Source organism: Tachyglossus aculeatus, chromosome 3 (assembly GCF_015852505.1).
Source record: "Tachyglossus aculeatus isolate mTacAcu1 chromosome 3, mTacAcu1.pri, whole genome shotgun sequence".
NCBI classification, from domain to species: Eukaryota; Metazoa; Chordata; class Mammalia; order Monotremata; family Tachyglossidae; genus Tachyglossus; species Tachyglossus aculeatus.
In genome coordinates this window covers 56,495,022-56,520,536 of record NC_052068.1, presented here as the reverse complement: position 1 = coordinate 56,520,536, position 25,515 = coordinate 56,495,022, and the positions used below count along the sequence as shown (strand labels likewise).

At 43.3% G+C, this 25,515-nt stretch overlaps 1 protein-coding gene across 1 annotated transcript in view; it reads right to left on the bottom strand.

Annotated features, from left to right (window-relative positions):
* Positions 1 to 6,378: 6,378 nt before the first annotated feature.
* The window catches only part of WDR70 (WD repeat domain 70), a 462,347-nt gene continuing 443,210 nt past the window's right edge, over positions 6,379 to 25,515 (bottom strand). Inside the window, 1 exon segment of the mRNA XM_038743389.1 lies at positions 6,379 to 6,744. Coding sequence (XP_038599317.1) covers positions 6,657 to 6,744 — 88 coding nt within the window. The 3' untranslated portion in view covers positions 6,379 to 6,656.

Below are 25,515 nucleotides of genomic sequence, written 5' to 3'. Positions count from 1 at the left end.
ATTCTCTTGCTACAACCAGTTACAGCTCTATTCCTCCTAACTGTAAATAATCTTGTATGTCTCCAACCAGTGTTTATCGAGGGCTTACTGTATGCAGAGCAGTGAGCACTATACTAAGCTCTTGGGAGAGTCCTATAAAGTAGACATGATCCCTCCCCTCAAGGAGTTTATGATCTAGCCTGGAGGAGGCATTCCCTGACTAATTTTCTTCTCCCCAGATCACATCCAGTTTATATCAATACTTATGCACATATCCGGTTCAGTTTCCAATTGAAGTTTTTTGATTTACCTATCCATTTATTTCCATTCTCTAGCTACAACCAGTTATAGCTCTATTCCTCCTAACTGTAAATAATCTTGTATGCCTCCAACCAGCACAAGGATAGATACAAGCTTCTCTGACTGTCCAACCTGACTATCTTGTAGCTCCCTCTGAGCTTAGAATGGTGCTTGACACATACTATTATTATTAGATCATGGCCCACACGGGACTCCCAATCTTAATCCCCCTTTTACAGATGAGGTAACTGAAGCACAGAGAAGTGAATCACTTTACCCAGGGTCACACAGCAGCCAAGTGGCTGGTTTGGGATTAGAATACAGGCCTTTCTAACTCCCAAGCCCATGCTCCACCCACCAAGCCATGCTGCTTCTCGTGTATAGAGAGGACAGTGTCCCAACCCGCTTATTAGAAAACCAGCATGGCTTTAGTCAAAAGAGCCTGGGCTTCAGAGGTTGTGGGTTCTAACCCCAGCTCTGCCACCTACCAGCTGTGTGACTTTGGGCAAGTCACTTCTCTGTGCCTCAGTGACCTCACCTGTAAAATGGGGGTGAAGACTGTGAGCTCCACGTGGGATCACTTGATTACCTTGTCTCTCCCCTAGCAGTGCTTGACCCATAGTAAGCGCTTCACAAATACCATTATTATTATTATTATTATTACAGAGAGTGGGGCAGACAGACCAACGTTCAGACACACAGAGGTGTAGACAAACCGACACACAGTGAGCATGCATCACCTGACACTCAGCTCACATGCCCCATTCACCCATCAGCAAGGCGTCCTCTGTCCCAGCCCTTCGGGCCTTTAGACCCGAAGTTCAGCAGTCAACCCCAACCAGGCCAGACTTTCCCTAAGACCTAGGCTATCTATCTGTTCCCCAAACCTTCCCCCAACCAACCCATATGTGTCCCCCAAACCCCAACCAGCAAGGGCAGTTTTAAGCCTCTCCCTCCGACCCCAAACCAACAAAAATAATCAGAACCCCCAGGACAATCACCTTCGCACACTCCCTCCCCAGTTTCCCAAATCCTCCCCAGCCCTGGGCAATGTACAACATACACACGTCATTGGCAATATCACAACCCATTCCCTTGCCCCCCCCAACATGTGTTTCTAAATCATTTCACAAACCCTGAATCAACCCCAACCCACCCACCCGCCCCTAAAAGCCCTCCCCAACCTTCATTATCATCATCAATGCAATAATCACCAGCAACCCCCACAATTTCAATCCCACACCCACTCTAAAAAAAGGGCCAGAGGGATGGAGCTGAAACAGCCAAGGCCCCCCTCCTTACCTGGACCCACAAAGGACCACACTCTGTCTCCCATCCTCTTGTAAACTGAGGCAGGCCTGAATCAGGAGCCTCATATAGGGCAGGGAAAAGCCCAGCAGCCGCTGGGGCCATAAAGGGCCAGTGCCTCCACACCTCATTTAGAAGCACCTGGATTGATTAGGGCTGGGGCTGCCCTTCAACACTAAAAACACCTGAGCTCAAGTCCCTTCTTTAACTCCAGGCTAGCAGAGAGCTCTGCCCCGGGCAGCTGTTTGTGGAGGTGGGGTTGAGCAATCAGTTAATCAATCAATTAATTACTCAAACATATTTACTGAGCTCTTACTGTGTGCAGAGTGCTGTACTAAGCGCTTGGGAAAGTAGGCTGTAACAGGGTTGGTAGATACCTTCCCTGGGCAACCTGGCTGAGTGGAAAGGCTTTGGAGGCTTTTAGACTGTGAGCCCACTGTTGGGTAGGGACTCTGTCTCTATATGTTGCCAACTTGTACTTCCCAAGCGCTTAGTACAGTGCTCTGCACACAGTAAGTGCCCCCAATAAATATGATTGATTGATTGGAGTCAGATTATTCAAACATATTTACTGAGCTCCTACTGGGTGCAGAGTGCTGTACTAAGCGCTTGGGAAAGTAGGATGTAACAGGGTTGGTAGATGCCTTCCCTGGGCAGCCTGGCTGAGTGGAAAGCCTTTAGAGCCAGAGGATTCAAACCCCGGCTAATAATAATGGTGTTTGTTAAGCGCTTACTATGTGCCAAGCACTGTTCCAAGCGCTGGGGCGGGGGGGGGGCGGGGGCGGGCACAAGGTGATCAAGCTGTCTCACATGGGGCCCACAGTCTCAATCCCCATTCTACAGATAAGGTAACTGAGGCTCAGAGAAGTCATGAGTCAGCCTCTTTGCTTCCTGGGAAATATAGTCTCTCCTTTTCTCCTTATTAATATATAATAATAAAAATGATTATTACCCAATTATTATTATCATCTCGCTTCTCTCCTTTACAACCCAGTCCTCACGCTTTGCTCCTCTAGTGCTAACCTTCTCACTGTGCCTCAATCTCGCCTGTTTCGTTAAGGACCCCTGGCCCACGTCCTGTCTCTGGCCTGGAACGCTCTCCCTCCTCAAATCTGACAATTACTCTCCCCCTCTTCAAAGCCTTATTGAAGGCACATCTCCTCTAAGAGGCCTTCCCAGATTAACCCCACTTATCCTCATCTCCCACTCCTTTTTACGTCACTTTTTGCACTTCCCCCCTCCCAGCCCCACACAGCACTTACGTACAAATTTTATTCATTTGTACTGACGTCAGACATAAGCTCACTGTGAGCAGGGAATATCTCTGTTTATTGTTGATTTGTACTTTCCCAAGCTCTTAATACAGTGCTCTGCACACAGTAAGTGCTCAATAAATATAACTGAATGAATGAAATAACAATAATTCTGGTATTTGTTAAGTGCTCACTATGTTCCGAGATAATTGTTAGACAAAATCCCTGTCCCATATGGGGCTCATGGACTAAGTAGGATAATGTAGGGACCGTCTCCATGTTGCCGACCTGTACTTCCCCTTCTAGACTGTGAGCCCACTGTTGGGTAGGGACTGTCTCTATGTGTTGCTGACTTGTACTCCCAAGCGCTTAGTACAGTGCTCTGCACACAGTAAGCGCTCAATAAATACGACTGATTGATTGATTGATTCCCAAGTGCTTAGTACAGTGCTCTGCACACAGTAAGCGCTCAAAAAATACAATTGAATGAATGAATGAATATAATGCCCACTTTACAGATGAGGAAGCTAAGACACAGAAGTTAAGGGATTTACCCAAGATCACACAGCAGGCAAGTGGCAGATCCGGGATTCATGCATTCATTCAATCGTAGTTATTGCGCGCTTACTGTGTGCAGAGCACTGTACTAAGCACTTGGGAAGTACAAGTTGGCAACATTTAGAGACAGTCCCTACCCAACAACTGGCTCACAGTCTATAAGGGGGAGGCAAAACAAAAGAAAACATATTAACAAAATAAAATAAATAGAATAAATATGTACAAGTAAAATAGAGTAATAAATATGTACAAACATATATACATACACACACATAGCTATACATACATTCATTCATTCATTCAACTGTATTTATTGAGCGCTTACTGTGTGCACAGCACTGTACTAAGTGCTTGGGAAGTACAAGTTGGCAACATTATAGAGACGGTCCCAACCCAACAGTGGGCTCACAATCTAGAAGGGGGAGACAGACAACAAAACAAAATGTATTAACCAAATAAAATAAATAGGATAAATATGTACAAATAAAATAGAGTAATAAATATGTACAAACATATATACATATATATATACATACATATACACGCACACATACACACACACACATATATACATTCATTCATTCATTCAATCGTATTTGAGTGCTTACTGTGTGCAGAGCACTGTACTAAGTGCTTGGGAAGTACAAGTTGGCAACATTACAGAGACAATCCTGACCCAACAGCGGGCTCACAGTCTAGAAGGGGGAGACAGACAACAAAACAAAACGTATTAACGAAATAAAATAAATAGGATAAATATGTACTAAAATAAATAGAGTAATAAATCTGTAGATATATATGTGTGTGTGTGTGTGTGTATATATATATATATATATATATATATATATATATATACACACACACACAGGGGCTTGTGGGCAGGGATTAGAACTCAGGTCCTCTGGCTTCCAGGCCCACTAAGCCATGTGGCTTCTCTGTCATTTCCTTGCCAATCTTCAACGGGATCTTTGAATATTTTGCACACAACAAGCACACACAAACACACACACACACACATACACACACACAACACACACGCCCCCCAAAAAGACTGTAATATAGCCTAACAGGCTAATTACCAGAATTTTTATTGGTTTCACATTTTTCAAATGTCAGGGCTTTTTTAGCTCTTTATTTTATGATTCATATAAACTAACATGAGCATAGCAAGTGTTTCTTCGGTAACATTATTCCTTTCCAGCATTGGAAAATGTTGCAAATGGATAAATGCATGATTGACATCATAGCGTCACCAGAGCAAAGTTTAGGCAATCTTACTGAATCTAAGGCAGCAGATTTCAGCAACCGTCTAAAATTGAAGCCTCAAATCCCGGTTCAAATGCAAGGTGTGCCTCAGAGGCTCAGAGCTCCGCTACTTGTCTGCTGTCTGACCTTGGACACGTCGCTTCTATTCTCTGTGCCTCAGTTACGTCATCTGTAAAATGGGGATTAGGACTGTGAGCCCATTGTGAGACATGGACCGTGTCCAATCTGATCAGCTTTTATCTACCCCAGCACTTAGTACAATGCCTGGCACATGGTAAGCACTTAACAAATACCATAAAAAAAACCACTCTCACAAGAGTTATGCAAAAACTGACCATGGCACCAGAATCGCAAGGGAAGGCTACTAAATGCTAGGTTATGTAAAGAAAGGGGAGCACGGGAAACCCTCCAGAAATGAAAAAATTAAGGTGGTTACAACTGCAGTAGTAATAGTATTCATTAAGCAGCATTATTCATTCACTCATTCATTAGAGAAGCAGCATGGCTCAGTGGAAAAAGCACGGGCTTGGGAGTCAGAGGTCATGGGTTCAAATCCCGGCTCTGCCAATTGTCAGCTGTGTGACTTTGGGCAAGTCACTTAACTTTTCTGTGCCTCAGTTACCTCTTCTGTAAAATGGGGATTAAGACTGTGAGCCCCACGAGGGACAACCCGATCACCTTGTAACCTCCCCAGTGCTTAGAACAGTGTTTTGCACATAGTGAGTGCTTAATAAATGCCATTATTATTATTATTAAGCGCTTACCCTCTCCCCACCTTCAAAACCTTAAGGTCACACTTCCTCCTAGAGGCCTTCCCTGATTAAGTCCCCTTTTTCACAATGCCCTCTCCCATCTGCGTTGTCTATATATCTGTACCCTCTGAGTATTCTGCATTCACCCCACCTTCATCCCCACAGCACTTTTATCCATATCCATCACTTATTTATTTCTATTAATGTCTGTCTCCTGCTCTAGACTATAAGCCTCTTGTGGGCAGGGAATGTGAATACCAACTCTGTTGCACTGTACTTCTCCAAGACCTTAGTGCCTTGCTCTGCACATAGTAAGTGCTCAACAAATACCACTGATTAACCGATTGTGTGAGAATCCTCAGGTGTGTTGGTTACTGCAGCCTGTTTCAGTTCACGCACATGGTGGTTGAAAATATCATCAATCAATCATATTTATTTATAATAATAATAATACTGATAGCTATTAAGTGCTTACTATGTGCCAAACACTGTTCTAACCACTGGGGTAGTTACCAAGTTAATCAGATTGGTCACAGTCCCTGTCCTACATGGGGCTCACACCTTAGCCCCATTTTTTACAGATGAGGTAACTGAGGCCCAGAGAAGTTAAGTGACTTGCTCAAGGTCACACAGCAGATGTGGGGCAGAGCTGGGATTAGAACTCAGGTCCTTCTGACTCCCAGACTGTGCTCTATCCACTAAGCCATGCTGCTTCTCCACTTACTTCTGCATTGCTTCTTACTTCTCCACTGCTTTTGTGCTTATTGTGCGTAGAGCACTGTACTTAGCGCTTGGAAGAGTAAAATATAACAGAATTGGTAGAAATGTTCCCTGCCCACACTGAGCCTATAGTCTAGAGAGGGGAGAGAGACACTAATAAAAATTATGGATATGCACCTAAATGCTGTGGGGCTGAGGGATAGGTGAATACAGGATGCAGGGAACACTGACAGCGTACGTTAAAATTGTTTTTTATTTTAAAATAAGAATTGAATTCTATAAATGAGGGTAGTGAAATATAAGTCATTTATGACATACTTAATATTTAACTATAAAACAGGCACTACGATTTCCAGGGCAACATCCTTAACAAACTGCTGCAATCCCAGCAATCAACCCCACAGAGCAAAAGACAAAACCTGTTATAAATACTTGTTTATTTTCTAATGAGGTTAAAAAACAAAACATGTTGCCCACAATCTCCCACTTCCGTCTACCAACACCCTACAAACCAGATTCTTCAAATTTTTCGCTTTTTCCATTCTGGCTCATTCTTGGCTTCTTCATCATCTAGCTCTACTTCTGCGAAAACAGTTTTGGGCTGGGTCCTAAAACGAAAGATGAAGTAGAAGGGGGAAAAAAAAATCAGTCATTTAATCATTCATTCCTTTTTTTTTTTTAGCGTACCCACAAGTTGTTTATTAAGATCCTAGGCTCCCTACCAGTTTTTTTTTTTCCATCCTACTTATTGGTGCATTCTGCCTGTTATTCTTAATTCTTCATTCTTCCTGAGCTCCAAGCTTACTTTATAACTGCATCTCACTCTCTACTCTTCCAGCTCTAATTCCTTGTTCAGCGTGGCTCAGTGGAAAAGAGCACGGGCTTTGGAGTCAGAGGTCATGGGTTCAAATCCCGGCTCCCCCAGTTGTCAGCCGTGTGACTTTGGGCAAGTCACTTAACTTCTCTGTGCCTCAGTTACCTCATCTGTAAAATGGGGATTAAGACTGTGAGCCCCTCGTGGGACAACCTGATTACCTTGTAACCTCCCCAGCGCTTAGAACAGTGCTTTGCACATAGTAAGTGCTTAATAAATGCCATCATCATCATCATCATTCCCAGACTGAGCCCGCCTTTTCCTCTGCTCCTCCTCCCCCCCATCACCCCGACTCCCTCCCTCTGCTCTACTCTACCCCCTTCCCCGCCCCACTCACGTATATGTAGATATTTATTATTCTATTTATTTTATTAATGATATGCATATATCTACAATTCTATTTATTCATATTGACGCTATTGATGCCTGTCTACTTGCTTTGTTTTGTTTTGTTGTCTGTCTCCCCCCTTCTAGACTGTGAGCTCGTTGTTGGGTAGGGATTGCCTCTATTTGTCGCTGAATTATACTTTCCAAGTGCTTAGTACAGTGCTCTGCACCCAGTAAGCATTTAATAAATATGATTAAATGAATGAATGAATCACTCCTCCTCCTCCCTGCCACCTGTCTCCATCCAAATCCACCAGGCCCAGTTCTCTCCATCTTCAAAACCTTCCTAAACTCCCTCCCCCTCCAGGCAGACTTCTTTCATTTCCAACAACCCATCAGACTAACCCAACAACTTCCCTTAGTGCACCCGTCCTCAGCACACATATATGTATGAGTCCCTCAAAGTGGTCTTTGGAAGGTCAAATGACTCGACTTGGATCAACATATTTCGAACATATAACCGGGAGGACTACTTTTCTGGAGAAGACACTAATGCTAGGAAAAGTCCAGAGAAAACGTGGAAAAGGCAGACCAGCAGCTAAATGGATGGAGACATAACAACAATAATGGAAGAACTGTTAGAAAGGTTACGGACTAGGGCAGAAGACAGGACTTTCTGGAGAAAATATATCCATAGTGCCGCTACAAATCGGAAACAATTCAATGACACTTGATAATAACGTACGAATGCCCAATTGTACATTCATTTAATATTCAGCTATTTCATCCTGACACTCACGCTACTACCTGTTGTTTCCTCTTTCTTATCCTCCTGTTCCCTTTACTTGTAAATAATGTATGTCTGCCAGTCTCCCCCATTACCACAGGCCATGTGTTTTTCTTCAGTTATACTCTCCACAGACAGCACAAAATAAATATCACTGACTGACTGGCAAGAAATTACTTCATTAATCTGTTGCCTTTGAATCGTTAAATATTAATCATTAAATAACTCGTGGTAGTAGTAATAGTAGGATTTACTAAGTGCTTACAGTAAACAGAAATATTTAGGGAAACGAATTATGAAAATGACAATGTCTGGTTACATTTTCAGTCTTAGGAATGAATAAATGAAAAAGCAGAGTATTTTTAAAAACATTATTAAAACACCTGATTACCATTTTCAGATTTGGTTGATTTTTAAAAATAAATCTCTTCCTGGTATGAGAAAGTGCCAGCAAATGAAAGAAAAATGACAGTGTGGTTTCTGGCAGGCTTAACCCATAGACCATTTTAAGAGAGGCCCTACTGCAGCATAATAAATAAAATGATCTTCAGATGAAATCTGGCTTTGCTTTGTTGACATTCCCGATTGACTGAAATTCCTTCCTAGTACTCAGGTTGGAGGTACTTTCAGGAAAGCTCTAACTTAAACAACCGCTCGCAAGTACACTTACATTTTCCTTGTAATAAATCAGCTATCTTTTTAGAAACTGTGTGACAGCTCTAGGAATACATTTACCATTTTTGATTACTTTAACTTAGCTTCCTGCCTCCAGTTCAGTTCAGACCATCAAGACAGCTAATGAGAAGTCTATAACTTCTTAAGCACTCATTTTGCTCCCTCCGACCTCATCTCGCTATTCTCCTACTACAACTCCATCCACACATTTTGCTCCTCAATAATAATAATAATAATAATGATATTTGTCAAGCGCTTACTATGTGCAAAGCACTGTTCTAAGCGCTGGGGAGGATACAAGGTGATCAGGTTGTCCCACTTGGGGCTCACAGTTTCAATCCCCATTTTACAGATTAGGTAATTGAGGCAAAGAGAAGTTAAGTGATTTGCCCGAAGTCACCCAGGTGACAAGCGGCGGAGCCGGGATTTGAACCCATGACCTCTGACTCCAAAGCTCGTGCCCTTTCCACTGAGCCACGCTGCTTCTAATGCTACCCTACTCACTGTACCTCAATTCAGGTCTATCTAGCGGCCGACCTCTCGGCCAGATCCCGCCTCTGGCCTGAAACGCCCTCCCTCTTCATATCTGCCAGAAAGTTACTCTCTCCCCCTTCAAAGACTTACTGAAAGCACATCTCCTCATTCATTCATTCAACTGTATTTATTGAGCACTTACGGTGTGCAGAGCATGGTACTCAGCGCTGGGGAGAGTACAAAACAACAATAAACAGATTCCCTGCCCACAATGACTTGGGGATGAACAAAGGGAGCAAGTCAGGGTGATACAGAAAGGGGAGAAAAGGAAAGGGGGGCTTAGTCTGGGAAGGCCTTTTGGAGGAGATGTGCCTTCAGTAAGGCTTTGAAGGGGGGAGAATAATTGTCTGTTGGATTTGAGGAGGAAGGGCATTACAGGCCAGAGGCAGAACCTGGGCTAGGGGTCGGTGGCAAGATAGGAGAGATTGAGACACAGTGAGAGGGTTGGCATTAGAGGAGCAAAGTGGGCTGGGTTGTAGAAGGAGAGTAGCCAGGTGAGTTAGGAAAGGACGAGGTGATTGAGTGCTTTAAAGTCAATGGTGAGGGGTCTTTGTTTGATGTGGAAGTGGATGGGCAACCACTGGAGTTTCTTGAGGAGTGGGGAGACATGGACTGAACCTTTTTGTGGAAAAACGATCCAGGCAGCAGAGTGAAGTATGGACTGGAGTGGGGAGAGACAGGAGGCTGGGAGGTCAGCAAGGAGGCTGATGCAGTAACCCAGGTGGGATAGAATGAGCCAAGGCCATCCCTGATTAAGTCTTTTCCTTTTCTTTCCTTTCCTTTCTCTCCCTTCTGTTACCCTGACTTGCTCCCTTTATCCATATGCTATGTACATATCCACAATGTATTTATTTATATTAATCTCCCCCTCTAGACTGTTAACTCATAGTGGGCAGGCAATGTGTCTGTTATATCCTGCTATACTGTACTCTCCCTAGCGCTTGGTACAGTACTCTGCACACAGTGATCACTCAATAAAGATGACTGATGGATTTATATAACAATACCAGCACTCTCCAGGGCCTTAATCTGCACCTTCATTCAAAGTTAAGGAGAATGAGAAAATCCTACAGCTTTGGCTGGACATTTTGTAGTACCTCACTACCCCTGGGCTAACCTCCATCCACAACTCTTGTTAATGTCCTTTGAGTCTTGCCTCAGGCCCAAACTTTCCATGTGGAACTTCATCTTTAATTCCTTTACCTCGAATGAAGTCCTGGCCTATACCTAAGGTCTCTGAGCTGCCCTTTAGAAATGTTCAAGTTGGACTTGCTTCCCTTTTATACTGTAAGACTTCTCTGTGAGAATCGAACACGGGCCCAAAGACCAAAATTTTAAAAACAGAAAGAACAACCTGCAGAATTACATCTGCTCAGGGAGCTGCTAATAACTGGATTGGTGAATGAAACACAAGGGAAGCAGCATGGCCTAGTGGAAAGAGCACACTTGGGAGTCAAAGGATCTGGGTTCTAATCCTGACTCTGCCACTTCCCCTGCTGGGTGAGTTTAGGCAAGTCATTTAACTTCTCTGGATGACTTTAGGCAAGTTCATTTCCCTCAACTGTAAAACTGGGATTCAATACTTGTCTTCCCTCCTACTTGGACTGTGAGCCCCACGTGGGACAGGGATTGTGCTGGACCTGGTTAAATTGCATCTACCCCAGTGCTTAGAACAGGGTTTGACACAGAGTAAACGCTTAACAAATACTTGAAAAAAAACCCAGCACTAACAGTATAGACTATAGACACACATACATATCCCCTATCTTCTCCTGCTAGTTCCCTCAGGGAATTTTGACAGCTCTAATACCAGGCAGAGGGAAATCACATTTAAGCCACAACAAACTCTGCAAGAGTGTTGGGGCAATTGTTTGCAACTCCCTAATTTTGAGGGCCAAACAGAGGCTGCTGGGGGAATGGAGAGCAGGGAGGAAAAAGGGAAAATGAGGCTTCCTGGGGCTTCCCAGAGCCACTCCAAGCTACCAGACTCCTGGGATTGCTCCTAATTGTTCCCTTAGAAAGCCCAACGCTGGAGATCCAGGAATGGAAACCCAGACCTGATCAGGAAGGTAACATTTAAATAGTTAGCTATTGCCTTAAAATTGTTTCTTCATTTTATCTTTATTCCTGATAAAGAGCCTTGTGAGTTGTGGGGTGGGGAGATGCGATGATTTCCCAGATGAGGAAACTGATGCTCAAAAACTGCACCATCTAATGAAGACTTTGGGGGAAGAATATAGTAAAAATTATACAGCAGGGCCTAGAGGAGAAAAAATACTTTCATGTTGGAAAATATTTGAAACCTAGTCCAAAAATCCCCTTTGCCTCCAGAGCCAAGAAAAAGATTCCCAGGCCTCTGCTAACGGGATCATCAGGGCAGAGGCCCTTCTGGCCACACACTGGATTATTTTCTTGGATGTTGGATAAAGTGGAATTTGTACAAGTCTCCCGATTTCCGCTGCTCCTCTTCTCTCCCCTCTCCAGCCCCTCCTCAAATACATTTGTGAAGCCAATTTTTAGTCCGCCGAACCCATCAGTCCTAAGTTGGATGGCTGAATGGGCCAAAGGAGGCCTGGTAAAACGAGCTATACTATTTTCCATGGAACTGGCAGTAAAATAAGCTAGTAAAAGGACCGACGACCAAAAATCAATGTTCTTCCCTGTTACCTTCATTTCCTCTTCTCCTCTACTCTCCCTCTAGACCAGTCTGTCTCCCGCTTCTAGACTGTGAGCCCGCTGTTGGGTAGGGACTGTCTCTATAAGTTGCCAACTTGTACTTCCCAAGCGCTTAGTACAGTGCTCTGCACACAGTAAGCGCTCAATAAATACGATTGAATGAATGAATGAATTAGCTCATTGTGGACAGGGAATGTGTCTACCAAATCTGTTATATTTATTAGTAATAACAATGATAAAAATAATAGTAATATTGGTTAAGCACTTAGTATAAATCAAATATTGTTCTAAGCACTGGAGAGAAGCAGCATGACTAAGTGGATAGAGCAGAGGCCTGGGAGCCTGAAAGTCATGGGTTCTAATTCCGGCTCTGCCACTTGTCTGCTGTGTGACCTTGGGCAAGTCACTTCATTTCTCTCTGCCTCCGTTCCCTCATCTGTAAAATGGGGATAGAGACTGTGAGCCCCACGTAGGACAGCGACTGTGTCCAACCTGATTAGCTTGTATCCATCCTAGTGCTCAATACAGTGCCTGACACGTAGTAAGTGTTTACCAAATACCACAATTATTACTATTATTAATACAGGTCAATTAGGCCAGACCCAGTCCCTATCCCAAATGAGGCTCACAGCTACGGAAGCAGAACAGGTACTGAATCCCCACTTAAGCAGTGTGGTTCAGTGGAAAGAGCCCGGACTTGGGAGTCAGAGGTCATGGGTTCTAATCCCGGCTCCGCCACTTGTCAGCTGTGTGACTTTGGCAAGTCACTTAACTTCTCTGTGCCTCAGTTACCTCATCTGTAAAATGGGGATTAAGACTATGAGCCCAGTGTGGGACTGCCTAATTACCTTGTATCCCCCCAATGTTTAGGACAGTGCTTCGCACATAGTAAGCACTTAACAAATACCACCATTATTATTTATTATTAACAGCTGAGGAAACTGAGGTGCAGAGAAGTTAAGTGATTTGCCCAAGGTCAAGGAGCAAGTATTTGACAGAGCTGGAATTAGAACCCAGGTCCTTTGGCTCTCAAGCCCATGCTCTTTCCACTAGACCACTTGGATTGTTAATTTTGAAATTCACTATTGTTTTGTTTTTCACTGTTGCTGTTCCATCTTCCTGTCTGCCCCCACTTAGACTGTGAGCCCCATAAGGGACTGTGTCTGATCTGATCATCTTACACAGTAAGTGTTTAATGAATACCATAACTCTGAAAATATCATGGGGGGGAAAAAAAACAGATGTTCATTCCTCTTCTAAATGTATTCAATGCTAATGAAGCTGCCTGGGCTCTGAGGTTTTGCCTGCTTTTGAGGGCAGGTGTCCAGTTTTAATGGTTGTCCTTGGAAGACTTTCCCTTCCATGTGCTAGCAGTGACCACTCCATACCAGGAATGGATTGCATTACAATATTCACTTACCCTCAAGCATCAAGGTCTAAGGAGATTCAATCGCTGGCTGAAGAAATGGATACAGGCACACTACATCTCCTACATCGTCAAACACTGGACACGTCCCCCAGAGTCTCAATACTCTGAAAAATGTCCATTGTTCCTCCCTAGATCACCTCCATTAGAAAGTTTGCTAAGCACTGTGTGGCCCTTTCTGTCTTTTTTCTTCCTCCTTATTCCCTCCAAACCTCCATCTCCACGTTTCCTGTTCCTCACATCTCCAGTCGCGTAGCATCACAAGCAAGCAGCGTGTATATGTGCATTTCACAGGCCAAGGGAGACCCTACGCAGACAACTGAGCAGGTCATGCTGTAGGATAAGCAGCGTGCCTCAGTGGAAAGAGCGTGGGCTTTGGAGTCAGAGGTCATGGGTTCAAATCCCGGCTCTGCCAACTGTCAGCTGTGTGACTTTGGGCAAGTCACTTAACTTCTCTGGGCCTCACTTCCCTCATCTGTAAAATGGGAATTAAAACTGTGAGCCCCTCGTGGGACAACCTGATTACCGTGTAACCTCCCCAGCGCTTAGAACAGTGCTTTGCACATAGTAAGTGCTTAACAAATACCATTATTAGGATCTCAAGGAGACAAGAAAGACGGCTGCCTGGGAAAACAGGGTCATGAGAGCTCCCTGCTCACCTAAACCAGTGTTTTCCTTTAAACAGGGAAAAATAATCCCATCACCGGGAGACAGGAGGAAGAGAACACATCTAAACCAATTCTTCTGGCGCCTAAATGGAGTGTAATTTTCTTGAGGGGAGAAGGGGCCCCCTCTGCCTCACACAGCCTAGCCTATTTGGGGGACTCAATGGGTATTCTTGGCGGTGAGATGCGTTTCACGGTAGCACATAATTGGTGAATAAGCCATCCAGTTGGCATTTACTCTTTCTAGCTACAATGTTTATTTTCCAGCCTGAGGAGCAACTATTCTCCTCCAAGGATCTGCCTCTCTTTCTGGATTGTTTTAAAACTGAAACTCAGATGCTGATGCTTATGTCACGCAACAGCGCTCTCCTGTTTTGCTGAACGGATTTCAGAAATAGTAAATATTTCAACTTGCCTGTGTGTGTCAAACTGTTTACTACAGTTACCAAGAAACAGTCAGAGCAGATTAAATGTCATCATCTTCACTGTTGGTGCTAGCCAGTAAGAAATCTAACAGATCGTTAAGCTATACTATTAAACACTCAGGCAGCAGAAAAGTTTTTTTTAGCATTAATGATCGTCTTTTAAATTAGCGGGTGCTAGGATTTTTTTGAATTAATGCTTTATTATGGCCAATTCTGGATCAATTAAACTGATTTCTGGAGTTATGAACCCCTATTTCCATGCACTAGCAGAATTTTTAACACTGCCTATTTTGAAATATTATATATTATTAGCTTTTCTATTAAAAATGTAGGCTTGCCTTGTGGAAGCAGTTTTTCATAAAAATGAAAGAAGTCTACAAAAACCTTATCAAATCAGAGCTTCAGCATTCCTATCCAGTGAATTTTATACAGAGAGCAACTAATTAACAAATATTTTCACCCTGTTCTAAAAAGCATCTCACTGTCCTTGGGGCAGTTGAAAATGTCACAAGAAGTCTAAATAGTCCTTATAAAAAGCATTTATCCCTTTCCTGACTAAGCTTTAACCTAGGTCTTCTATAGTAATTTCTTTTTAGGATTTCAACCCTGATTGAAACAGCCAAAATGTTTTCAGACGTAACAAAGTCCACCGGTCAAACTCTTTTTAATTATTATTACTCATCTGATATGATTCATTCACAAAGAATAAAGCTGGCTTCAGGCTAATGACATGAATATGGGGTTTGGGGGGGGAATGACTTGTATTATTTAGTCAAAAGTATGTGAATATAAACCACAGGATCTCTTGGCTTGAGGCCCATTGTTTATTATAAAGGAAAACCTCAAAGTGCAAAGTCAATTACAGCCATGACTTGATAATCTGACACACTTGTTAACCCTATTAGAATGAATCAGGCTCAGCTGAACCCTAACCTAGCCATCACAATCCCAGAATTATTAAGATTAAAGAAAGAGATCAACAAAAAGATTCTGGTTTAAATAGTCGCTTCTGTTCTTCTGGACAGCAAGAAAAACCTAACTTTTAAAAAATCAGAAGGACTGAAAAGACGAAAGGAACAGTATGACTTTTTCAGATAAAGAATTTTCTCTTTTCCTCAGGAAATGAATACATAATATTTTGGAAAATAGATAAACAAATCCCGGTCACATTAGGAGGACATATTTACTCTGAGCCATATAAGGGAGGTCTTGAGGGCAGACTGGGGGTGAGGAGAATGGAACAGTTAAGAAATCACAATCTCCAAAGATATTTGTAGGAGTAGAAACGAACAAATAAGATGCCAAATAAGATGTCTGATCACTAAGAGGGGAAACAAGTTAGAGTGACACCATAATACTATCAGATTTTAGGAAAGCAAATGTTTTCAGGATGCATAGAGATAACGAAGCTCTGTTTAGGTTGTTTTTATAAACTACACATTCCTGTGGTTCAAAATGCTAAACTTAGAGGAGTCTTGTGCAACTATTAGAATAGTTAATATCAATTATTTTAAGAGACATGTATACTGGTTTTTCATATTTTACGGTAATATATTAGATGTGTGTATCTACATTTCACTTTTACCACAATTATTTTATATTTGTTGGTAAAATAGTATTAAAATATACTGTGATAGTTGGCACAGTTCGCAAAGAGAAAAGTGTTTTTTTTTTCCAATTTGTATGAATGTACCTTGTCTCAAATGTTGGCTTAGCTCAACAAAGTAAATACACAGAAAAACATTCTTGCTCTCTGCCTTTTCCTGATGCGTCATCAATGCCTCAATTTATTGAGATTTTTTGATGCTAGTACATCAATAACTCTCTGCCTCCTGTTTGCTCAACACAGGACAGTCTGTTCCTCAATCTGGATTTTTTCTTTCACCCCAAAGAGAAAACATTCACACAGTCCCCAACAAACAAGTGTATAAATGATTACACCCCTACAAACATTTTACTGTGAGCTCTCTTAGACTACGAGCATCATGAGGGACAGGGAACTGGTCCACCCTAATTAACTTATACCTAACCCAGCACTTAGAACAGATTTGGACACATAGTAAGCGCTTAACCTTCTGTGCCTCAGTTACCTCATCTGTAAAATGGGGATTAATACTGTGAGCCCCAGGTGGGACAACCTGATTACCCTGTATCTACTCCAGCACTTAGAACAGTGCATGGCACACAACACTTAACAAATACCATTATTATTATTATTAACAAAAAAATACCATTGTATCTACCCCAGCACTCTATACAGTATTTGGCACCAGTACTTAACAAATGCCATGATTATTATTATGCCAAGTAATGTACATCAATGCTGGTTAAGAGAAGGCTGTGACCTTCTCTTTTGGTTCCAGTTATTGATTTCAATAGTTAAACATGTCACTTTTCTAGGCTAAAGAATATGTTATCTTGTCAGAATAATTGGTTAATGCATTAGAAAATATGGTGATAAGCAACCTCCTTCTGTATGTTTCCTCATTTGTAAAACAGGTGTTAAGTGCACTTCTTCCCTCTGCCTCTTAGAGTGAGTCCCTCCTGCTTGGACTGCTTAGACAGAGAAGCAGCTTGGCTCAGTGGAAAGAGCCCGGGCTTTGGAGTCAGAGGTCATGGGTTCGAATCCCGGCTCCACTACATGTCTGCTGTGTGACCTTGGGCAAGTCACTTAACTTCTCGGAGCCTCAGTTACCTCATCTGTAAAATGGGGATGAAGACTGTGAGCCCCAAGTGGGACAACCTGATTACCTTGTATCCCCCCCAGCACTTAGAACAGTGCTTTGTACATAGTAAGTGCTTAACAAATGCCATTATTATTATTATACTGAGAGCCCTTTGTGGGATTTGATTATCTTGTTCCTACCCCAGTGCTTAGTACAGTATTTGGCACGTAGTAAATACTTAACAGATATCACAATTATTACTTATTACTATAATACTGTATATGTCTCTCCCCATACATAGCGCTTAGTACAGTGCTCTGCACACAGTAAGCGCTCAATAAATACAACTGAATGAATGAATAAATATTTATCTACCCAAGGCATGGATATGTTTAGTGTATGTGCAGGATGTCCTACTCATATCAAACTCTATTGTGACCTACTTCAAACACCCTCCTTGTTGGTAATTATCTGGATTTAAAATGCGCATGCTCGAAATTAGACCGAGCCAAAAATCTAAAAATTACAATTTTCTGAACAAGTGATAACGGTGGTTTGTCTGGCAAGGAAACTGAACATCACTGACAAAGCTGTCAAGCTGGCAGGCTGCTGGCTGTCACCCAAGCTCCCACACACAGATATATCCCTGTCTGGTGTGTCAGCTAATCGCATTCTGGACCTACATCCTGCCCAATTCCTGGCCAGCGAGTTTTTTTTTCTTCCTCCCGCAAAATCTTTTAACAAGAAACTGTAACTAAATCTGCCCATGTGCAGCTGAATGAGAGCCTTCTGGGATCCTGCTGTGTTTTAAAACTTTCATGCCTATTTCGTTGCCGGTGTCGGGAGTGAAATCTAATAGGCAGTGGATGAAATTAAAGGGAGTCAAATGCTCTTATCGTTAGTACTGTTTGAAAATTAAGGTGTGCATCTCTTTTATACCCTGCGCTGAAAGGATACAGAGTTACGCTTTCAAAAAAGAAGTCACGTCTACTAAGTCGATGTTTCGATGAAAAGAAAAACAAGCAGGCACACACTCTCAATTACACTGACCTTTACAGAAAGATCCTTTTAAATACTAGCTTCCCTTCAAACACTTTGCCATTTGGCAGTAAGCAGGATACTCCAGCAGGTGAATGCAAGAGAAATTGCATTCCAATGCGGGTTAACATATATTTCAGTGCCTTGTACAGTGCCATGAACTTAACAGGCCTCAGTAAATGTTGGTCAACGAACTTGGGGGCTTTTGAAAGATGAAAGCAAAGCGATAGGGTACAGAAGTCTGGGGTCGGTCGGAGAAGAAATCTGATTAGCCCTTGCTGAAGCACAATAAGTCATGAATCTTCCTTTGTCCTGTACTAGAAAGAGCTATTTGATTGTACTCAACACCCATAAGTTGGAGTTGGTCCCATTTCATAAAAACTTATTATTATTATTTCTTAAGTACTTACCATGGGCAAAGCACTGGGGTAGCTACAAGGGCATCAGATTGGATTTAGTTCTTGGCATGAGGAGGAAGACATGGGTGGACTTTGGGGAATTCATGCTTGATGGTTTCAATGTTATCGTCAGTGGGGCAAAGAGGTTTCAGAAAGCTTCAGAAATGAAAATTTGGTGGGATTTGTGCCTGTGGAAGGCAGAGTTGGGAAGTAAGGAGCTGGAAAAGTTGGCTGGAGGGGCTGGAAGTCAGAGGGCTCATCAACACATTGGCTGAAAACCCAAAGAATCAGAGATGGTGAAGGGAGGGTAGAAAGGTGAGAAAGCCATCAAAATCCACACGGAATGCAGAGGTGGGATCAGGAGGGTAGAAGATGATAATAATAATAATAATAATAATGATGATGGCATTTATTAAGCACTTACTATGTGCAAAGCTCTACACTAAGCACTGGGGAGGTTACAAGGTGATCAGGTTGTCCCATGGGGGAGCTCACAGTCTTAATCCCCATTTTACAGATGTGGTAACTGAGGCCCAGAGAACTGAAGTGACTTGCCCCAAGTCACCCAGCTGACAATTGGTGGAGTCGGAATTTGAACCCATGACCTCTGACTCCAAAGCCTGAGCTCTTTCCACTGTGCCACTAGCAGCTGTAGTGGGTGGTAAAGGTGAAAATATGAGATTAAAAGGAAGACAAAGAGGGAGGAGAGGGAGAGGGAGGAGGGTGAGAGAACAGAGAGAGAGCCTGTGTATGCACACAGGCTACAGTAGAAGTAGCTTGGCTTGGTGGATAGAGCACAGGCCTGGGAGAAAGAAGGACACGGGTTCCAATCCTGACTCTGCCACATAATAATAATAATATTATTATTAATGGCAGTTATTAAGCACTTACTATGTGCAAAGCACTATTCCAAGTGCTGGGGAGGTTACAAGGTGATCAGGTTGTCCCACAGGGGGCTGACAGTTTTAATCCCCATTTTCTACAAATGAGGTAACTGAGGCCCAGAGAAGTGAAGTGACTTGCCCAAAGTCACACAGCTGACACTTGGCGGAGCCGGGATTTGAACCCATGCCCTCTGACTCCAAAGCCCGTGCTCTTTCCACTGAGCCACGCTGCTTCTCAAGTCTGCTGTGTGACCTTGGGCAAGTCACTTCACTTCTCTGGGCCTCAGTTACTTAATCTGTAAAATGGGGATTCATAGTATGAGCCCCATGTGCAGAAGAGACTGTGCCCAACCAGCTTATCTTATATCTACCCCAGCATTTAGAACAGTGCTTGGTCAATAGTAAGTGCCTATCAGGTACAATAATGATAATATTAGAGAGAGGGAGAGAGAGGGAGAGATAGTGAGAGAGAGAGAGAGAGAGAGAGAGAGAGAGAGAGAGAGAGAGAGAGAGAGAGAGAGAGGAGGCATTGGCACGGGTGAAAGTTAAATGAGTAGGACACAGATGAAGGGAAGTTAATTTATGATAGGACCATGGTTCCACAAACCAGAGTGGAAGGGAGATTTGAAGTGGGGAGGGTTGTGGGGGGGAGAGGATAAAATGGGTAGGGATGAGGGGAAGGGGTGAGGTGTCAGATAGTGTTACTGAGGAGGAGGTGCTTGGGAGTACTGTGAGCCCACTGTTGGGTAGGGACCATCTCTATATGTTGCCAACTTGCACTTCCCAAGCGCTTAGTACAGTGCTCTGCACACAGTAAGCGCTCAGTAAATACAATTGAATGAATGAATGAATGAATGAGTATGGTCGGGGAGAGAACAGGGATGTGGAAGGAGGGAGAGAGCATGGGTGGCTCCATTTACTTGTATCAACCCCAGCACTGGCACACAGTAAGTGCTTAACAAATACCATTATCCCTCTAGACTGTAAGCTCCTTGTGGGTAGGGAATGTGTCTATTTACTGTTACATTTCCCCCCACCCAATGCTCTGCACACAGTAAGCGCTCAATAAATACGATTGAAAGAAAGGAAGGGGGCAGACAGATTGAGAACAACATTCTGCCACAATCTCCCCAATGCTTTAAAATTAGGAAAGGTGCCTTTTTATCTTCTCCACACCTCATGTCTTTGAGTGGCGAGAAGGAGTTGCTTTGTTTGCAGCAAGGAGCCCAGCGCACGAATTTTGGGGTCTGGCATGAAGTGGTGCCACATCTGAGCTAATCTCAGGGCTTTTAATTTATTCATTCATTCTTTCGATCGTATTTATTGAGCGCTTGCTGTGTACAAAGTACTGTACTAAGCGCTTGGAAAGTTTTAATCTCCTCTGCTCCTTTAACGAGGGCGGGGCAGGGGTGACATCTCCAGGGGCATTAAGATCTGGGGCTCTGAGCCACTGTATTTTTTGTTTTGCTTGTTTTTATGGTAATTTTTAAGTGCTTACTCTGTGCCAGACACGGTAATAAGTGCTGGAATTAGATACAAGCTAATTAGGTTGGACACATTCCGTGTCCCACATGGGGCTCACAACAGTACTCCCCATTTGACAGATGAGGTAACTGAGGTCCAGAGAAGTGAAGTGACTTGCCCAAGGTCACACAGCAGACAAGTGATGAGGCCGGGACTAGAATCGAGTGGGATTAGCGGTCTCTAGCCACTAGATCACTCTGCCCTCATGGGTTGAGGCAAAGCAACTCTTCCTTGTCACCTCCCCCTTCAAACTGCCAAATCATATCCTCCCCACTTTCAAAACCTCATCCTCCAAGATTAATTTCTGCCTTCCCAGTTATGCCAACCCATCAATCACCTTAGCACTATGTATATATCAACCAGTGGCATTTACTGACCACTTACTATATGCAGAGTACTGTACTCTGAGAAGCAGCGTGGCTCAGTAGGAAAGAGCCCCGGCTTTGGAGTCAGAGGTCATGGGTTCAAATCCCGGCTCCGCCAATTGTCAGCTATGTGGTTTTGGGTAAGTCACTTCACTTCTCTGGGCCTCAGTTACCTCAACTGTAAAATGGGGATTAAGACTGTGAGCCCCACGAGGGACAACCTGATCACCTTGTAACCTCCCCAGTGCTTAGAACAGTGCTTTGCATGTAGTAAGCGCTTAATAAACGTCATTATTGTTATTACTAAATAAAATACAATTGAATGAATGAATCCTTCCCCATTCCCCTCGTCCCCCTCTCCACCCCCCCATCTTACCTCCTTCCCTTCCCCACAGCACCTGTATATGTGTATATGTTTGTACATATTTATGACTCTATTTATTTATTTATTTTACTTGTACATATCTATTCTATTTATTTTATTTTGTTAGTATGTTTGGTTTTGTTCTCTGTCTCCCCCTTTTAGACTGTGAGCCCACTGTTGGGTAGGGACTGTTTCTATATGTTGCCAACTTGTACTTCCCAAGCGCTTAGTACAGTGCTCTGCACACAGTAAGCACTCAATAAATACGATTGATTGATTGATTGATTGTACTAATACAATACAGTACATTTTTTTGCACCACTTTCATTTTTATGCCTTGTTCCTAAGCTCATTTTTATCATTTAGTTCGACACTCTTTCTCTTTTGCCTATTGTACGATTGCAATTGGGGTCCGCTTTCCACTTTCTGGTATTCTTGTGGAAAAGCAACCCCTTCGAATTGGAGGATAAATATGAACACATATAGGTATATACCCTTTTCTATACTTGCTGGTCCCCCGGATACACAGAGGAACCAGTCTCCAGCACCCACACTTACCTCTCCCCCTCCTCCCTCTCTCCATCCCGCCTGCCTTACCTCCTTCCCTTCCCCACAGCACCTGCATATATGTATATATGTTTGTACGTATTTATTACTCTATTTATTTATTTATTTTACTTGTACATATCTAGTCTATTTATTTTATTTTGCTAATATGTTTGGTTTTGTTCTCTGTCTCCCCCTTCTAGACTGTGAGCCCACTGTTGGGTAGGGACCGTCTCTATGTGTTGCCAACTTGTACTTCCCAAGCGCCTAGTACAGTGCTCTGCACACAGTAAGCGCTCAATAAATACGATTGATTGATTTTGCCTTCCACCTCTACTGTCTCCTTTCCTTTCCTCTTCCACTGCCATCAGAGGGATCAGACCAAAAATAAGTAGCTTATAGAGGGTGTAGAACAGTTGTGACTCGACTTCCATGTTAGTCCTCCTTCTGAAATTGATGCTGGGATGGTTTGTGGCTTAGAGCTGGTGTGGCCCTATTTTCCTAGGGGTCTCTAACTCCCTGACCTGCCTTCATTCATTCATTCATTCAATCGTATTTATTGAGCGCTTACTGTGTGCAGAGCACTGTACTAAGCGCTTGGGAAGTACAAGTTGGCAACACATAGAGATGGTCCCTACCCAACAGCTGGCTCACAGTCTAGATGACACAGAAGGGAGAAGGAGTCAGGGAAAAGAGGGCTTAATTAGGGAAGGCCTCTCTGTATCCGACATACCTTCATATCTAAGAGACCACCACTCTCCCCACTTTCAAATTCTTACTAAAATCACGCCTGTCATCCTAGAAAAGAGAGACTAGAGTGGGCAGGAATTCCTTTCCTAAACAAATGACAGGTGGCACTGCCTAGGCTACTCATTCCTGTGACAAAAACAATTATGGTATTTGTTAAGCGCTTTATGTGCCAAGCATTGTTCTAAACGCTGAGGTAGTCAGGTTGTCCCACGCGGGGCTCACATTCTTTATCCCCATTTTACAGGTGAGGTAACCGACGCACAGAGAAGGTAAGTGGCTTGCCCAAGGTCACACAGCAGACAAGTGGCGGAGCCGGGATTAGAACCCACATCCCGACTCCCAAGCCCGTGCTCTCGCCACTAAGCCACGCTGCTTCTCATGCTGCTGTGACCCGGTTTGGCTTCACAGTGGCCAATTCAAGAACGATTTAGATCAAAGCACTGGCGAGTGGTCCGTACAGGGTTAGTAGAGGGGAGAAAAGTTAGAAAATTTTACCCCGAACTATGGGGATGGATGACAAATACAGCAACCTTTTCTTCCAAGTATTCTTCGTTTCCACCAATGGAATCAGAATACTGGACTGTGGCTCATTGTGGCTCAGTGGAAAGAGCACGGGCTTTGGAGTCAGAGGTCAGGGGTTCAAATCCCAGCTCCACCGACTGTACAGCTGTGTGACTTTAACTTCTCTGGGCCTCAGTTACCTCATCTATAAAATGGGGATTAAGACTGTGGGCCACCTGTGGGACAGCCTCATCACCTTGTAACCTCCCCAGCGCTTAGAACAGTGCTTTGCACATAGTAAGTGCTTTATAAATGCCATCATCATCATTATTATTATTAGGGAATGTGTCTGTTATAGTGTACTCTCCCAGGAATTAGTAGGGACCGTCTCTCTCTGTTGCCGACTTGGACTTCCCAAGCGCTTAAGTCCAGTACTCTGCACCCAGTAAGCACTCAATAAATATTCATTCATTCGATCGTATTTATTGAGCACTTACTGTGTGCAGAGCACTGTACAAAGCGCTTGGGAAGTACAAGTCGGTAACATATAGGGACGGTCCCTACCCAACAGCGGGCTCACAGTCTAGAAGGGGGGACAGACAACAAAACAAAACATGTGGACAGGTGTCAAGTCATCAGAAATTATTATTATTATTATTATTATTGTTATTATTAACTGACTGGTTGGGATCACTGATTTGAGTCAGTATGCCATTTCCTATGTTCTTGTGCTGTTACCATTGGTGAGCTGGAGATCAGTTTAAGGGAGCACAGATGTGTGCAATCACACGTCTCTCTCTATATGTAGGTGGTATTTGATAAGCACTTGCTGTGTACCAAACACTATACTAAGCACTGTGTAGATTCAAGATAATCAGGTTGGACACAGCCCCTGTCTCACATGGTGCTCACAGTCTAAGTAGACGGGAGGACAGGTACTGAATTCTCATTTTACGGATGAGGTAACTGAGGCACAGAAGTTAATTGACTTGTCCAAGGTGACACAGCAAACAAGTGGTAAAGCAGGGATGAGAATCCAGGTCCTCCGACTCCCGGGCAAGCACACTTTCCACTAGGCTACACTAATCAGAATAGAGCATGGCTCAGTGGAAAGAGCCTGGGCTTTGGAGTCAGAGGTCATGGGTTCAAATCCCAGCTCCGCCACTTGTCAGCTGTGTGACTTTGGGCCAGTCACTTCACTTCTCTGGGCCTCAGTTACCTCATCTGTAAAATGGGGATTAAGACTGCGAGCCCATGTGAGACAACCTGATTACCTTATATCTACCCACATAATTTAGTGCAGGAAGCACTCATGAATTCTACTAGTTGAGCCAAGGGAGTTGGGATTGAGTTTGAGGTTTTTCCAATAAGCTCCTCCAAAGCCCAACCTCCCCACTAGCCGTGGTCAGTGCTGAGCTCAGATACGAGAAGCAGTGTGGATCAGTGGAAAGAGCCCGGGCTTTGGAGTCAGAGGTCATGGGTTCAAATCCCGGCTCTGCCACTTGTCAGCTGTGTGACTTTGGGCAAGTCACTTAACTTCTCTGCGCCTCAGTTACCTCATCTGTAAAATGGGGATTAAGACTGTGAGCGCCCCCGAGGGACAACCTGATCACCTTGTAGCCTCCCCAGCGCTTAGAACAGTGCTTTGCACATAGTAAGCACTTAATAAATGCCATCATTATTATTATTATTACATTTACAGGCATAACCATATCTACCTATAAAAAGAAATGTATACATAGAGATGTTAGTAAATACATATCAACTCCTAACGATAGGAATAAATACAGAAAAGAACTGTTTCAAACTCAGAGGATAGAAAGAAGTCAATGGTTTTGAACAAAAAATTTGCTCCTACCAAGTTTCAGTTTGAGAGAAAAGGATGTGGTACACAATTCTGAAACCTTCCACAGTCAAGTAAATTACAATGACCTGAGATTTTTCTCATTTTAAA